This window comes from Candoia aspera, chromosome 2 (genome assembly GCF_035149785.1).
Source record: "Candoia aspera isolate rCanAsp1 chromosome 2, rCanAsp1.hap2, whole genome shotgun sequence".
Lineage (NCBI taxonomy): Eukaryota > Metazoa > Chordata > Lepidosauria > Squamata > Boidae > Candoia > Candoia aspera.
The window spans coordinates 15,142,382-15,159,877 of NC_086154.1; the positions used below are offsets into that span (position 1 = coordinate 15,142,382).

General features: G+C 45.2%; 1 protein-coding gene across 1 annotated transcript in view; it reads right to left on the reverse strand.

Annotated features, from left to right (window-relative positions):
- The window catches only part of CLIC1 (chloride intracellular channel 1), a 32,750-nt gene extending 15,578 nt beyond the window's left edge, over positions 1–17,172 (reverse strand). Inside the window, exon 1 of the mRNA XM_063291289.1 lies at positions 17,045–17,172. Coding sequence (XP_063147359.1) covers positions 17,045–17,083 — 39 coding nt within the window. The 5' untranslated portion in view covers positions 17,084–17,172. The remainder of the gene's footprint in view (positions 1–17,044) is intronic.
- Between the last annotated feature and the right edge of the window lie 324 nt (positions 17,173–17,496).

The following is a 17,496-nucleotide window of genomic DNA, read 5'->3' on the forward strand; positions in this document are numbered from 1 at the left end:
CAGCCTCTGCTAATAGAAACAAGAATTCACTGGCTGACTACGCCCCATGTGTGTTGCAGCCTTAGCCTGTTCCATGGAAGTCCCAGTTTCATCCTGCTTGTTCCCCACTCAGGCGCACACCTATACATTAGTCAGGGCTTGGATCAAATGTGCTTGGCCCGTTCAACAAGGAAAGTGAAACAAAAAAGAAGACATCTGTGATTTATGGGATCCCACTGTAGGTGTGAGAATGATTTTAATCAGCAGGAGGAACAGTGAGAGAAGGAAGAGATAAAGTTGCTTTATAATATGTAATAAATACATAAAACCAACAAAACCCAACATCTGCAGAAAAGTCCATTTCTGCAAATCACAGCTACCGTGTGTATTCCTGAGAAGAAGGCCTTAACTTATCGCTGGTAGGTCCACAAAGAGCTCTGTAAAAGTTGGGTTCCCAACATCTAAAGCTACACCTTCCAGTGTTTTCTAATTTACTTGGTAACATCCTACTGGGGGGGGGGGATGCAATAAAGAGTGTTCACTCCTTTGCCCCCACTGCATCTGAACATTTGTCCTTTCAGTGTGACCATCCTCCCCACTAAGAGTTTGGGGGGTGGATAACTGAAACAGATGGTTCATGGTGAGCAAGTTTCATTGGTCTTCGTAGACAAAGTGGATCAGATTCATCCTGACTTTCACTTAGTGTTGGGGCAGGTCACCAGGAGGCAATCTGGCAACCACTTACTCGGTTCTTATGAATTGTTTTCAACATGTACTTTTCTAGGTGATGGATAGGAATGTAGGGAGATGAAAGCTACCAGTTACCATCTGTTTCCCAGACGCTTGCCTCCTCCTGGTTGATTAAATTGGTCAACATGAGACTGATCCTATGGTTAAGGAGGTAATCAATGTTCCTTTGGGTATGGGATTTATTCTTGCCTGTTTAAATGACACAGCGTAAGATCTCCTCTAACCTGTAAGATCTCTATAACTGTAAACCAGGCCAGTCTCAAATAATCCATCCCTGGACAAGGTGGTAGCTTCACAATTCCAGTTGCATTTTTAAGCAACTGATTATCTGGACCCATTTCAATTGAGGTTTCAACTGGGTCACAGTACTAAGGCAGCTCTGAATACTTCGGTAGATTACCTACTCCAGAAACCAGACTAGTTCTCCTGACCTTTTGGTAGCTTTCAAGTCCATCAGCTCTTGTATCTTTCTGGGCAATTTGATGGATTTGAGCCTTGGGGCAGTTTTTTCAATACAGGTAGTCCTTGCTTAGCGACTGCCTTGTACCGCAACTGTTCAAAGTTGCAACAGGTGATGAAAAAAGTAACTTTGCAACCAATCTTTGCATTTACAACCTTTGCAGGTCTGTAAAGCAAAGGAAAGCTGAAGTAAGATCATAAGCACAGTCACAGTTTCACTTAGCAACTGCTTAGCTTAACGACTGAGTTGCCGGTCCCAATTGTGGTCGCTAAATGAGGACTACCTGTAGTTCCAGTCATTCTGCCAGCTCTGTTCAGAAGGTAATACTGGAGCTGACACCTGTTTGGCACTTGGGTCACTGGCTTATATATGCCATAGAAGTCAATCATTCTCTATGGTGTTTAACATTAACATGAAATCACCATAGAAGTCATACATAGCTCTGGAGTTGGGTACCTTCTTTATAATGACAATATCCAGCTCCAGTGCTCCTTACCATCTTACTCCAAGGAAGCAGTCAGTGAACACTACTGAATTTCAACAATGTGCTTGATGAGGAAGAATAGGCTGAAACTGAAAGCAGATGAATGGAAGCATTGATGGTAAGAAGAAAATTGGATTTGGGATTCATATGAAGCCTGTTTTGGATGAAGTGGCATTTTTCTTGAAACATCAGGTCCACAGCCTGGGAATGCTCCTCCATCCTCAGCTGTCACTGGGTTTGCAGGTGAAAAGCTGTGCAAGGAGCAGCTGAAGATTTATGGCTAGTGTGGCTTTGGGGCCAAATTCTTTTGTTAACTAAAATCTAAACTTCTAGAAATCGAAGGGCATCTACAAACATGTGACAGGACTGATTATACCAAGCGAGATGATTCATGGTCAGGAAGAGGCCACGCTTATAATCTCCTTTCAACCGGAGATACCAAAGTTGAGACTCTCTGTGTGCAGAGCATGTGGTCTGTTACTGAACTACATTCTCAAAGCGGCGGATCTGAACCATACCAAGAGATGAAGCTAGTAATCAGGAGGCCCCTGCTTCAAGTCCCACTTCTGCCATCCATCTGTGCTACAGAGACTTCAACAAGCTACAGGAAGTAACCGATCCACAATACAGGGACACTAGAGTAATAATGAGCAGATTGATGGAGACTGTCATGATTGAAACAAGGTGTGCTTTACGCTTTCTCCAATGCTATCTAAAGGACAGGTTTATCATCATCATCACCACCATCACCACAGACATGACCATTAAAGGCCCAGCTCCCTGATCCCAACACCTTTTCTGATTCTTGGATGTTAACAGGTAGTGCCAAATGTGTGCACCTGGGATTCCTCTTTACAAGATGGTGCAACCTGCAAAAAATATACAGAGTCTGGCCTGTCGTCTGATGTAGACTGCCACAAGCATCTTTTCGCTGCCCTTTCTCTTCCTCTCCCCTCCCCATCCCGCCCTCCCCCTTGAATCCAATAATGGGAGGAACAGCTGAGACAACAGCCTGTATTGTGGCGCCTAATGGAGATAACCGACAGACAGCAGATGCTTTGTTGCAAGAGAAATTCAAGATGACAAGCGATGCACAGTAAAAAGTCCAAGCTTGCCTTCAGCTTGGGCAAAGTATTTATCCATTTATTAAAAATATGCTAATTGCCTCCCTGTTTAAAAAATATCCAAGGTGATAGACAATCAAGAAAGCTCATTTGAGCAATAAAATAACATCAAGAGCAAACAGAAAGCAGCAAAAAACCCCTAAAACATCAGGCAATATTTTCGAAGGTTATTCTTGTGACCTCTCAGCCTAGCCTAATTTGTCACATAAATATTCTGTTTTGACTGTGTGCTCGATTATTCCTTGGTTGTTGAGCCTCAGACAAGACACAAGAATAAGACTTTATTAAATAACATTTACATTACAGAAAAGGAGGCTGGAAAGACATTTTTTGGCTATGAATAAGGGCAAAGTTTGGATGAAACAAGGGGAAATGGTTGGACAAAGTCTAAGGATTTCATTCATCAGTTGGGGGAGGAGGGGGGACAAAAAAGTTGAGATGGTCACAGCTGCACAATCACAGCTGCCGCCATCTTAACTTCTGTACACTCCTTCAAGCAGCCCCTTCCCCATAATTTAAGCACTGTCAGCAAGGCCTTGGTGGCCTCTCTTTGACTTGGCAGGTCATGATTTCTACAGCTCTCCTCTGTCTAGTTGCCACATTTGAGAAAAAGATTAATAGAGCTGGAAAAAGTGCAGAAGAGGGCAAAATGACCAGGGGATTTGGACAACTGCCTTATAAGAAAAAACTAGAGCTTCAGGGTCACATTAGCTTAGGACAGTGTTTCTCAACCATAGCACCTTTAAGATATGTGGACTTCAACTCCCAGCATGCTGGCTGGGGAATTCTGGGAGTTGATGTCCACGTATCTTAAAGTTGCTGAAGTTGAGAAACATTGGCTTAGAATACAGGTAGCCCTCGCTTAATGACCATTTGTTTAGTGATGGTTCAGACTTACAACAGTGTGAAAAAACAACTTATGACCGGTCCTTACACTTACAACCGTCACAGCATCCCCACTCTTACATGATCACGATTTGGGCACTTGGCAACTGGTTTGCATTTATGACCGTTACAGTGTCCCATGGTCATGTGATTGCCATTTTCAACCTTCCCAGCCGGCTTCTGGTAAGCAAAAGCAATGGGGAACCATGTGATTTGCTTAAGAACCGCCACAAAAACAGTCATAAAATTGGGTCAGATTCACTTAATGACTGTTTTGCTTAGCAACTGAAATTCCAGTCCCAACTGTGGTCATTAAGCAAGGACTATCTGTAAAATCAACTGAGAAAGAACACATGATCAAAATATATAGAGAAAGTTTCCCTCTCTCAAAATAGTATGAGAAGGGGTCATCCAACAAAACTGACTGGGAAGAACAGTCAGACAAAAGAAGAGACAAAAGAAAGCACATCTTGACAGAACACATGATTAATATGTGGATTTCATTACTACAGGATAGAATGAAGGCCACTAACTTGAATGGCTTCAAAGGGAGATTGGATACAGTCGCGGAGGACAGGTCTGATCAAAGGCTATTAACCTTGACATCCAATGGTACCTTCTGGCTGGGGGCAGACTGCCTCCAAATACCAGTTGCCAGGAAGAAAGGCCAGAAAGAGAGAAGTTTCCATCTCCTGTTTGCAATCACTCCAGAGGGATCTGGTTAGCCTCTGTGAGAAAATCCATGTCAGACCAAGATGGGCCTTGGCTTGATCCAGCCCACAGGTCCTGCAGGGTCGTTCTTCTATTCTTACATATTCTGTATTTAGGCACCCATCTATCAGCGTCCTTATGCTTGCTTGCTCATTTATTTATGACATTGGTATCTGGCCTCACTCTCACCAGACTCGCAGTGGTTTCACAAGAGGACATACATAAAACAGTGCCCCCAATCCCAAAGCTGGTCCAGAAGGACACCATGGTCAATGGAATCAAAAGGCTCTGAGAGATCTAACAAAGCCAGGACAGGTGCACTGCCCCAATCAAAATCCTGACAGAGGTCATCTACTAGCAAGACAAAAGGTGGCTCCATTCCAAGCCCACATCTGAACCCAACAAGGCTCCAGATAATCTATTTCATCTAGGGCACTCTGTACTTGGTCTCTTGCTACATCTCAACAAGCTTTGCTAAAATGGGAAGATAGGAGATTATCCAACACCTCTGGCCCCAGGGAGACCATCTTAAGGAGGGGGCATATCACCGATTTCCAGTCCTCTCTCTAAATAAACACAAAGACTCTGCACTGCTTTGCCTGGGACACATAAACCCATTTGTAACTAGCTGCTACCTCTAATCCTCAGAATCACTTTCTTCTCCTCGATGCTCATCAGAGATGGTTCCATTAGACAACTACGGTAGAGAAGATTGTCTCCAATAAAAAAAAAAGGCAAGGGAGAGACAACTAAGCAAGAGGGTGGAAAATTCATCCATCAATATCGAAAAGAATGAAGTCACTCTCTTTAAACAGATGCTTGCTGACAGAATGAGGGAGTTTGAAAGAAGGTTGGACACTTCTGCTCTTGTCTGTACTACAAGACATTTACTGGAGTGCTTCCTCTCAGGTAGTCCAACCTTGAAGTCTACCAAGCCATGCCAGCCTACAGCAACTTCCTCCTTCGTTCTACCATTCCCATCCTGATGACAGTTGTAGCCTGATATATTTGAGGGCACCAGGTTGGGGGAAGTGTGTATCAGGTTTCCAGCTGGTTAGAGAGGTTCTTCATTTGTCTTAACTCCTTTCAATTTTACGGTTGCTTTGTTGCTTTTATGACACTGCTGTTTTGTTTTTACAGTGGTACACTGCTGTGGAATCCATTTTTATAAAGAAATGACAGGCTAAATCTTAAATTTTAAATCTTAAAAGTACTGTATGAGTGATTTCCTTCTACTAGAACCACACCCAGTTGTTCCTACCACTGATCCTTCAATGCTGCTCAACAAGCAGAACTACAGTTGGTTTTCTATGCTAAGGGGAGAAACTGCATTTTTTCCATATATTCATCCTTTCATCTTCTAACGATACCAGCAGACAAAATTTAGTTGCTATGGACGGCTAAAACAAATCTGATATTGTAACACAGGTGCACCCTATCCTTTGAGTTAGGGATCAGTTTATCATTGCATTAATTAGATTAATACGCTTTTCCAGCTATGATTTCTTTTAAAAATGGAAATATTAATGAAATGCCATTGAAATATGTATCCTAGTACTACAGCATTATAAAACAAGTGTTCTACTGCTGTAAAGTTTTAATTTAAGTGGCATTTCACTAATATTTTTACAAACTACTGGCAGAAGTAGTTTAGCACTAATTAAAAGATTGCTTTAAAATTAATTAATGCAATGATAAAGTGACCTCAGCCTGATTGAAAAGGAAATATGCACGCTGTGATAAAATGGCCCCATCACTGAAATTATGCAGAAACACTCTGTTAACTACATTTACTTGTTTAGTGAGAGTCAGTTTGGTGTACAGTAGTGGTTAAGGCACCAGACTTCAAGCTGGGAGGCCGTGAGTTCTAGTCCCGCCTCAGGCCCAAAGCCAGCCAGGTGACCTTGGGCCAGTCCCTCTCTCTCAGCCCTAGGAAGGAGGCAATGGCAAACCACTTCCAAAAAACCTTGCCAAGAACACTGCAGGGACTCGTCCAGGCAGTCTTTCAGAATCAGACACAACTGAACGAATTAAAAAAAAACTTGCTTAGTAGGTAACTGTCCATATGCTTTAAAAGGTGGAAGTGAGTCCCCAGACCCACTATTAATCCTATGCCATTTGCACTAGGTTTTCAGTATGCAGTGGGGAAGCAGACAGGGAGGTTCAGAATGACAGTAAATGGATGAGAGTTGAAAGACGCTTCATAAAAAGGTGGTATCAAAGCACGGCCTCTCCAAATTAAATATGTAAACCGCTTCTCAAGAACATTTTTATGGTGGAATTTTCCTTCCGGATTTAGACAAGATCCCAGGAGAATGGGTAGGATGTTCAGACAATGTCCATCACCCTCCTGCTGTTTTCCATAGCATTCTCCGTTTTTTTTAAATCTAGAAATTCCATTCAGAGAGGAAAGGAGGAATACCTGACAACGACTTTTATTGGGCAGCATTGGTAAGCCTCTACCTAGAAGTATCTCTAGAATGGTTGCAACCTAGTCTAACTACTGATGTATTTAGTCCAGTTCTGCCCACTCCAATGGCAGCAACTCTCCAGTGCTCCTATCAAAGTATTCCCATCCATATTATCCTTTTAAGCTGGGGATCTCTGGGATTGAAGGCCCTTTTCACTGAGTGGCTGTTGAACTGGAGATGCAAATGATTGTCCTTAGTAGTCTTCTCATGCCAAGCATGAGCTCCCACTCTGAGACCTCAGCCAGCCTTCTGGGCCTTGGCGCCTTCCACATATCCTGGTCTCCAGATCCCATCACCAACAGCTAGGCGGGTATCTGGATGGCAGATGACCTCTAGAGAACCTGAATACTCGCCCACTGTTGGCGACCTTGAGTTGGCCTGATAAAGGTTCGCAATATCATGGACCACTGATCGTGGCCATTTGCTAAAAGCCTGGCTGGAGAGGATAAGACAAACATCCCCATTTTGTTAAGCTAATTAACACCTGTAAATATTTAGCTTCTTTTCCGCTGTTCCACCCCAAAGGAAGCTGTGCTCAGTGAAGGACAGGAGGATTTCCCTGAAGACAAAGCAACATACAGCACACATGGGGGAGGCAGATCCTTGGTTCTATTTTTGTTTTTCTTTGTGAAACAGTAGATGGTACAATGGACCAACAGAAGAGAGTATCTGCAGCTGAGGGTTGAACTGTGGAGTCCTCGGTGGTCTCTGAGCTTGGCTGTTTGCTTGCAGACGTTTCATTACCTGACTAGGCAACATCTTCAGTGCTAGAAGGGAGTGGGGCTATAAAGAGAGAGTAACCCCACTCCCTTCTTGCCCTGAAGATGTTGCCTAGTCGGGCAATGCAACGTCTGCAACCAGCAACCATGCTCATAGGGCACCAAGGACTCCACACGGTAAAATGTCCTTGCGGAGTCATGACAATATTCCCAACATATAGTCACATGCTGCTATATCCTGACAGATGCTAACAGAAAGCACATGTGAATTCAACAAACATGATCAAGGGAAATCACATCATTCTTTCACCCCTAACTACCTTCGTCAGGATGGGACAGAACCGACTCATGAAAACAGCCCCATATTTATACACACACACGGCGGATATTTTCACGGCCGTAGCCAGCAATGTCTCTGCAGTTGTCTACAACTCCAGATGAAAGTCCACACTTTTGCCTGTTGTAATCAGCTTATTCAAAGCAATGCAGAAAAGCAGGAGGAGCCTGGTAGCCCCTTTTCTGAACAACGTTTTTTATTAAAAGCCATAAGCTTTGGTGACCTGCAGCTCGCTCCATCAAAATCACAGCCCGGCTAGGGTGACATAAGATTTGGATAGGGATGAGGCAGAGGGGGGAGAGAAGGGAAGGCCGGTTGGTTATGCAGATGCAACTTACATGTGAGACAAATTACAAGTACCTTATCAATTAACAATTGTAATGTTTAAAAACCTATTCTGTTTGTTGCATTTGATTTGATTTTTTTTCTATCATAGATTAACAGGCCTTTCTTTTTTTATTATTTATCCCGACTTTATTATTTTTATAACTAACTCAAGGCAGGGAACATACCTCATACTCCTTCCTCCTCCTATTTTCCCCACAACAACAACCCTGTGAGGTGGGTTGGGCTGAGAGAGAGGGACTGGCCCAAGGTCACCCAGTCGGCTTTCAGGCCTAAGGCGGGACTAGAACTCTCCTACCACACCTGATTGGCTCTTGGGCTGAGAGAGGGGGACTGGCCCAAGGTCACCCAGCCGGCTTTCGTGCCTAAGGCGGGACTAGAACTCTCCTACCACACCTGATTGGCTCTTGGGCTGAGAGAGGGGGACTGGCCCAAGGTCACCCAGCCTGCTTTTGTGCCTAAGGCGGGACTAGAACTCTCCTACCACACCTGATTGGCTCTTGGGCTGAGAGAGAGGGACTGGCCCAAGGTCACCCAGCCGGCTTTCGTGCCTAAGGCGGGACTAGAACTCTCCTACCACACCTGATTGGCTCTTGGGCTGAGAGAGGGGGACTGGCCCAAGGTCACCCAGCCGGCTTTCGTGCCTAAGGCGGGACTAGAACTCTCCTACCATACCTGATTGGCTCTTGGGCTGAGAGAGGGGGACTGGCCCAAGGTCACCCAGCCGGCTTTCGTGCCTAAGGCGGGACTAGAACTCTCCTACCACGCCTGATTGGCTCTTGGGCTGAGAGAGAGGGACTGGCCCAAGGTCACCCAGCCGGCTTTCGTGCCTAAGGCGGGACTAGAACTCTGCTACCACACCTGATTGGCTCTTGGGCTGAGAGAGAGGGACTGGTCCAAGGTCACCCAGCCAGCTTTCATGCCTCAGTGGGACTAGAACTCACGGCCTCCTGGTTTCTAGCCCGGCACCTTAACCACTAGACCAAACTCACTCTCCAGTTATGCAATTTTTAGAGCCCTCGTACGATAAGGTCTTAAAGATATTCTATTTTCACTACCTACTACCTTTCTGTCAACAGCACACTCCTAAGCATCTGCTCCTTAATCTTACAATGATTTTATAGCTTAAACCAACAGTTAACTTCCGAGATATGTCCTCTTTTCTCAACATTACATTACAGAAACTTTCCAATGAGCACTTAGAATGTTTGCAGACACTGAGTGCTATTATACCTCAAACGAATTGCTGGGTGAGATTTAAAACTCTCAGTTTTGAACATATATTTAGACCTGCCACTTCACCACTGGAATGGAATAAGCCACAAAACTTTACGTCGGCCCCTCTTGCCTAAAGATTTAACACCAGTTCAGCTGTTGGTAAGAGATTTCTCATCTGGAAGAAAAATCTGGACAATATGCTGACCCGGAACGTGTCGCAGAGACCTAGTTGGGAATCAATCTCTCGCGCCATGCTCTCTTGAATTACTCCACTAAATACCAAATTCAGTCTGAAAGGCAGGGACGTGCAGTAATAACAATTCATAAGAACGCCATCCATAGTTTTGAGAGAAGCATGAATGAATGAAACCAGAGAAGGGATGTGCACAAGATGGGAGTCAAAAAAGTCAAGATGTCAGTCACAACCATGCGATTGAAGCCTCAGCCCCCTTTTTATGAGCACCAAGGCATGTAGAGAAAGGCCGAGGCTTTGTCCCCACGGTTGCAGCTGCCATCTTGACTGGGGGCGTGAAGTGGGGACAAAAGGCCAACTTCCTGTGCCAAGGTCTCAGTTAGATTCACCCACGTATTTGCCCAGTGTAATAAGAGCAAAGCTCCCACTGGAACCAGCAGAAGTGGAGGAAAACAACATCTTGAGCCCAAAGGCCAACTCTTGCATCTTTGACCCCAGGTCCAGTGGAAGCTTTCCTTATTTTGCAAATATCAGGTGTGGAGGAGACAACACTGTGATGACAAGGATTTCACACTGTGGTCTTGACGCAGCTCCTATCCCCCCCATGCCAGACCGTTTGTGAAAGAAGAACACAAAAGACTAACTTGCGTTCTCAGACAAATGTGGGTTGACCCAAAAAGGTATGAGCTCCTGGTTCTTGGTATCTCTTCCAACTCTCAGAAACTTTCTGAACACTTATCTGAATATTGTTCAAAACTCAACAGCACCCTATAGAACAGTGTTTCTCAACCTTGGCCATTTTAAGAGGTGTGGACTTCAACTCCCAGAATTCCCTAGCCAGCCACGCTGGCTGGGGAATTCTGGGAGTTGAAGTCCACACCTCTTAAAATGGCCAAGGTTGAGAAACACTGCTATTGAGCCACCTAACTTTTCCACTGGCAGCCCTCTAGGCCAGTGTTTCTCAACCTCAGCAACTTTAAGAGGTGTGGACTTCAACTCCCAGCATGCTGGTGGGGGAATTCTGAGAGTTGAAGTCTATCCCTCTTAAAGTTGCTGAGGTTGAGAAACACTGCTCTAGACTATGAACCAAAAGCAGGGAGTGTACAGGAGCAGCATTCTGTTTCTAGAAAACCAAATTAATCTTTTATTTTACTATCGGAGCCATTCAAAATTAGGTGCTGCCATGCTATAGCATTTAAATGTGGCTCTATGCCATACTGGCTGGAGAATTCTGGGAGTTGAAGTCCACACATCTTAAAGTTGCCAAGGTTGAGAAACCCTGCTCTACACAATGTTCCCAAGGCAAGCCACTTTGGAGGCCTGCTTAATTTTAACTACGAAATAGCACCAGAACGCTTTAAAAAATACACAGGCGCTAAAGCATGGTTTGCTGAGTAAGCCACACTTAGCTGGGTTCATATAATCTGCTTTATTGAAACCAAACAAGCCATTTTATGGCTTAATGTGATGGGTAGCTATGTTCACAAACAATACTCATTGCACAGTAGTCAGCAGAGATGGCCGATTTGCTATCCTCTGCAAATTGTTAGACTGGCTCCCATTAGCTACGAGACCTGGAGGGGGATAGATTCTGCTGCAAGGAACTCCAGTTTGGAAATTACCTCTGTGCTCCCAGAATTAAATGAAAACAGCAAACTTGCATGAGCCTTGGGAATTTAAGTAGAAAAGGATTAACCGCCCCCCTCACCTTAACACTCTCCCACTGGGAAGTCAGCAGGCAAATTAGCAAAAGGTGAACAACAGTCTAGCAGGAAAATTCATCACAGATCAGTCTTGGGCAACCCTATAAATAAAGCATGCCTAACGTTGTTCCAACCTAGAAAAGATTTTATTTATCTGCTAAGAAGCAACCTGGGATTCTACTCTACTAAAGAAGAAGGGAGCACGCTTCTGCCAAGGATAGCAGGAAATGCAGGTCCCTTATGCAGATGGAGGACAGATGGACAATTCATCTCTCCTCATTCTCTGTAATGGTCATGGAAGAAGGGCCATTCCTTAGTTATTTTGTTTGTGATTAACATCTCATTTATCTGCCCATAGGATAGGAACTAATATGGAAACTAAACTAGGTCTCCTAGGATGAATGGAACTCCACTGCTTTCATAAGCTCCTGGTGAACTACAGAAACCAGACAGTGTATTAAATACAAGTTTGGATAACGTAAGAATAAGCTCACCTTAGTCCAGCACTTTGCTTCTCAGAGTGGCCAACCACATGCCTTTGGGGTACTCAAGACCAAGACATAAGACCTCTCACAATTGTTCTCCAAGAACTGGTATTTGGAGACACACAACCCCCTAACAAGAGGTACCATTGAGTCTTCAGGACCAATAGCCTTTGATAGACCTGCCCTCTGTGAACTCATCCAACCACCATTAACAGCTATTCAGGTTAATGAATATCAGCTTGGCTTGTGGCAATGAATTCCAGAGATTAATGGTGCACTGACTTTCTCATCAGCTATATTTGTCCTAGTGCTTTAGGAGAGGGAGAAAAAATTCTCCATGCCATGCATGATTTTATACAATCTGATCATGTCCCTGTTCACCTTTTTTCTAAGCCAGAGTGTCCCCATTTGGATGAACACTGCAACATGGTCACTGAGGAAAAGAGGATGGGTAGAGTGTTCCAGAGAGCCATGTGATAAATGTCCACTAAAAATTCATAAATAACATAGGATCCATGGTGCTCTGAGCTTGGTTGTTGGCTTGCAGACATTTCACTACCCAGCTAGGTAACATCATCAGTGCTAGTGAGTATGGGGTTTGCTCCCTGTTTATATACATAGGATTCAATCTTTTATCCAACATTAGTCCAATCTACATAAGAGAGTTAGAGATGTTCATGCAACAAGCAACATACATCAGGAAAGATGTCCTTATGGAAGCTTTCTGTGCAACACTGGAGCAAATGGCCTTGAGAAGGGGCTCCCTTCCACCAGAGTGGTTTATAGTTAGAAGCTGGAAGACCAGCTTTCAGAGATGCTGAAGTTTAACAAATAGCCATGTTTAGACCAACAGCCACATTCAGCACTGAATAAGGGCCATGCTCAAAAAGTGGGTGTGACAAGGAAAGAGTAGTCAGGATCACACCCATTTAAAAACTCTGGTTATAAATATTTAACATCCAAAGTAAATAGAATTAATATTCTGCCTCTGGCAGGAGGCATCAAGATAACATCAAGATGTTCCAGAGAAGAGTAAAAAAATCTGAGCAGACCAGTCAGTCTCATAAAGACTTCTGACTTTTTTTAATATTGGCAAAATACTGAAAAACAAATGTAACATCTGCACCTTTTTCTACCCTTACTGTAACTGCTATTATCATTTTGTGTAATTTCTGTATTTGTGTAATAAAGGCAGAAGAAAACCAGTTGCCACAGAGGGAGGAAATTCCATCAAGAATCTTATGATTCAATCCAGACAAAACTAATCAGCTGCCCGTTTAGATCTCAAAGGTGGGGCAGCATGGCAATCCTAAAACACGGTGTTTCTCAACCTTAGCTATTTTAAGATATGTGGACTTCAACTCCCAGAATTCCCCAGCCAGCCATCAAGGCTTCAGAGATTATTCAGAATAAGGGCCTGAAACATCTGTGATAGAGGGGGAGGAGAGACCACTGTTATTCCACACCATAATGTGGTTTGCATATGGGAAGAACTATTATCAAACTGGACTGAAATCAATCATGATTGGTAGCAAATGAGGAAACGCTAGGGTGGAAACGCCCAAACCAGCCTTTGCACAAAGTACTGAGACTTCCCCTGGCAGCAACGGCAGGAGGGGGCATATGTCACTGTCACTTTCTGCTCCACCCATTTCACCCTTCCAGGACTGAAAAGAAGCAATCCTGAAATAAAGACATTTCACAAGCGCTCCTCCCAAGGACAAGGTCCTTTAAGGGCCAAATACAGTCAGGAACTCAGAAGAGGGGATCAATAAACAGAGGCCACAGGTTTGCCAGGCCCCATTTCCCTTAGGCTATCTGAGAAAGCGTTCACAATTTACATTTATTCTACAAGACTGCTGCATCAAACCTGTTGCCTGCTCCCTCTTATGCATTAGCAAGGCTGCTTGGAAAGGTGGAGGAAGCAAGTTTGAAAAACAGTCCTCAAAGCTGGTGAGAAAATAGAGTAAGGAGGGATGACAGATAGATGTAAGGACAAAGGATGGAGAGTCACTAGAACTCCCTCTGGTGAGGTGACCATCAAAGGAAGTTGTGGCACTGCAGAAGACCTGGCAGTTGTCATGCAAAGACCTAAAATTCACTTTCCAGTACCTTCCATAAAAGTAGTCTCAGGGAAAGAATCCTGACTGAGTTCCTAAACACATCGTCCAAGTTCAGACATTACCCAAAGCCACAAACCATGGTTTCCAAACCACAAAGTCTGGATTCACACAATGCACCAAGCCAATGTTAAACGAATTACATTACAGCTGAGCTCAAGCAGACAAATCCATGCTAGGTAGATTAATGATCCTGATTTTTGTCTGATGTAGTGGCGTAAGCCCAAAGGACAGGACCCCCCAGCTTCAGAGAATATACTGCAAGCCACTAAGAAAACTTCTACTTTTGTCCAAAGATCGTACGAGCTTCTCCATCCTGTACCACCGGCTGGCCAACTATAGGCTAGCAAAAGTATAGAGCCAATAAATTAGCCACCAGAAGAAATGGCGTGGCAGGGTGTGGCATCTTTCTCATGGGACCCAGATTTGCTTCTCAACTTTTTGAAGAATGCAAAGACCAAGCTGGATCAGAAATGTAGAGGTTCTTTCTGCCCAGGTCTTTCTCATATTTTTTAAACTTTCTGAAGGAGCAAAGATGACTTCCTGAAAGAGCAGGTAGGCAGTTCTGGATCCTCACCTGTCTCTTCAGGTACCATTGATGGCAAAGTGTTTATACCAGTGTTTCTCAACCTTGTCAACTTTAAGATGTGTGGACTTCAACTCCCAGAATTCTCCAGCCAGCATGGTTGGCTGGGGAATTATGGGAATTGTAGTCCACACTTCTTAAAGTTGACATGGTTGAGAAATGCTGATTTACAATTATGTTTAGTATATGAGTTGTGATCGTTCAAAGGCAACCAGGTTCACATACAACTGAATTATGGCCAAATCCTCTCCACGGGTCTACCTCTGGAGTTTGTCTGAATGGTACAAAATGTGGCTGCTGTTAACCTGAATAATACTAGGATTACATCCTGTTTGTGCTGACACAGTGTTTTAATTTGCCAATGATTTTATTATTCAGATATTTTTAAATTGTGCTTTAAGTCTATTTGTTAATCATTTATTTAGGTAAGCAGGCACTTTAAGCATCCTTGTCAGATGAAAAAGGAGGGTAAAAATCTTTTTAAAGTCACATTCAGAAAATCTGTAGTTTGAAAGACTGAAGCAATCCTAGCTTTTAGAAAAAGACAAGGACATTTTCTTAAACCTCCTTCCTTCAAAACCTTTCTTAAATACACCACCAGCAGTCCATACAGTACTTTAAAAGACAAGGGCAGCAGCTAAATCAAAGCACCTGAAAAGCACCCACCCCCTGAAAAGCAACATTCAAAGGAAGGGAAAGAATTATTTTAAATTCTCCTTTCTTAGTTCATCAGTTTGTACCTCAAGAGGAAGGGAATGAAAGATGAGAGACAGAGATGTCAAGGCTTGAGAGAAAACGATTCATTTGGACTTAAAACTTATCCTAAACTGACAGTGGAACAGAAGTGCAGGAGGCCAAGTTATGGGTGGCTGCCTGCCAAGCCTTGAATTCAGCCTCCAGAAGCCAAGTTGCCAGTAATTACTTGGCAGAAGGAAATTGCTAAAAATGAAGGGAAAATCTTCTTGACTAAATTTAGTTTATTTAAGTTTAGAGAAGTTTAAAATAAAGTTGAGTTTTTGTCTCGTCCCCATTTTTTTGTCCCATCTCCTTCCACTTTCTGGAGGGCAGTGTTTACCTCCGCCCCTCCCCCAAACTCAGTCCCCAGAAGTTGTTTTAACAGGCCACAATGAATCTCGCTGAATCCTAAAGCTTAACTCCCTTTATTCCAATAAAGAGACTTATGATAAATTCAACACAATCAGGTCCAGATCTAGGAAGTAAATGTCAAAACTGCCTCCCTTGGTTTAGGAGAGATACATTGGATTACAATCCCATCAACCTCCATCAATCTGACATGAGATTACTGGAGTTGTAGTCTATGACATCTGGGAGGCATCCTTTTGGGGAAAGCTGAAATGGGGATTTAGAAGGGGAATTTTAAAAAGTCGCTATTTACATCCCAAAGCTAAGCTCTCAACTGAGCTAGCTCTTTGAAATACAGGTAGTCCTTGCTTACCAACCATTCATTTAGTGATGGTTCAGACTTACAATGGTTCTGGAAAAATTGACTTACGACTGTCACAGCGTCCCCATGGTCATGTGATCATGATTTGGGTGCTTGGCAACCAATTCACATTTATGACCATCACAATGTCCCATGGTCATATGATCACCATTTTCAACCTTCCCGGCCAGCTTCTGGCAAGCAAAATCAATGGGGAACTACATAATTCCTTTAATGACTGACCCAAAAGGTCATAAAATTGGGTCAGATTCACTTAATGACTGCTGCACTTAGCAACCAAAATTCCAGTCTCAGTTGTGGTCATTAAGCCAGGACTGCCTGTAGGGTCTGAGTAACTGTTCTGGGGATGACACACGCTTCTTTGTTTCACTTCGCCCTCTGCCTTTCCGAAATTCTGCACGCCTCAGAGCTGAACGCTGGTGCAGACGGAAAGATCGGAAGTGGAGCAAAGGAGCGCCGGGTCGAATTCCGACTTGATCGCGCTTAGCAAAGGACCCCCGAAGCTCAGGGGAATGGGCGAGTCCTTCCCCTTGGCACCCCGTCCCTGGACTTCCGACCGCCCCACCCCCACCCCGAAGCCAGACGGCAGTCCCCAAGCCACGCGCCGCAAGCCAGCAAGTCTTCGCCAAAGTCCGCTGAAGCGACTTTTAAATAAATAAATAAAACACCACGCGCCGCTCTTCTCTCCGCTTTTTTGCTCAAGCCCGGGAGGAAGTGGGCGGGAGGGGGAGAAAGAACAGCGAGGCAGGGTTTTCCGTTTTCTTCCTCCGCAAGACGGAGAGCGCGTTAATCGGGTTTTTTTCCCCCCCCTAAGGAAACGGGAGGGCGAGAGTCCCCGGCGAAACGCGCGCCCGGCAGGGGCTCGCTTCCTCTTCCAAAGCCTCCACGTCCCCCGACTCCGACTCCTTCGCGGGCGGGGAGCAGCCCGCTCGCCCTCCGCGGGAAAGCGGGCGGGCAGGGCGAAGAGGCCCCGGGAGCGCGACGCGCCCCTCCCTCCCCGCCCGCTTACCTTCACGAAGAGCTCGACCTGCGGCTTCTCTTCAGCCATGGCGGGGGAGGCTTCGCCAGACGCGGCGGGGCTCGGGAGAGCGGCGAGGGACGCTGGCCGGGACCCGAGGGGCAGCGAGGCGAGGCGAGGCGAGGGCGGGGGCTCTCGCAACTTCGACTCAACTTCCCTCCGCTACTCCGGCCCCGCCCAGGAACTGAGCCAGCGGGCTCTGGCTCCGCGCCCGGGGAAGACGCCCGCGCAGGCCGGGCCCGCCAGGGCAGCAGGCTGCGCCGCGGCTCGCGCCCCTCCGCCCGTGGGCGCGTCCGGACGCCGCCGGGCGGCCGCCTCTCTTTCGGCTTTTCTCGGGGCGCCGCGGGAAAGTTGCGGCGGGGCGGGGGCGACGTGGCCGAGCCACGCTCCGCCGGCCTTCTTGGGGGCCTCGGAGGACCGGGGCGGGGGACCGCGCAGCTGCC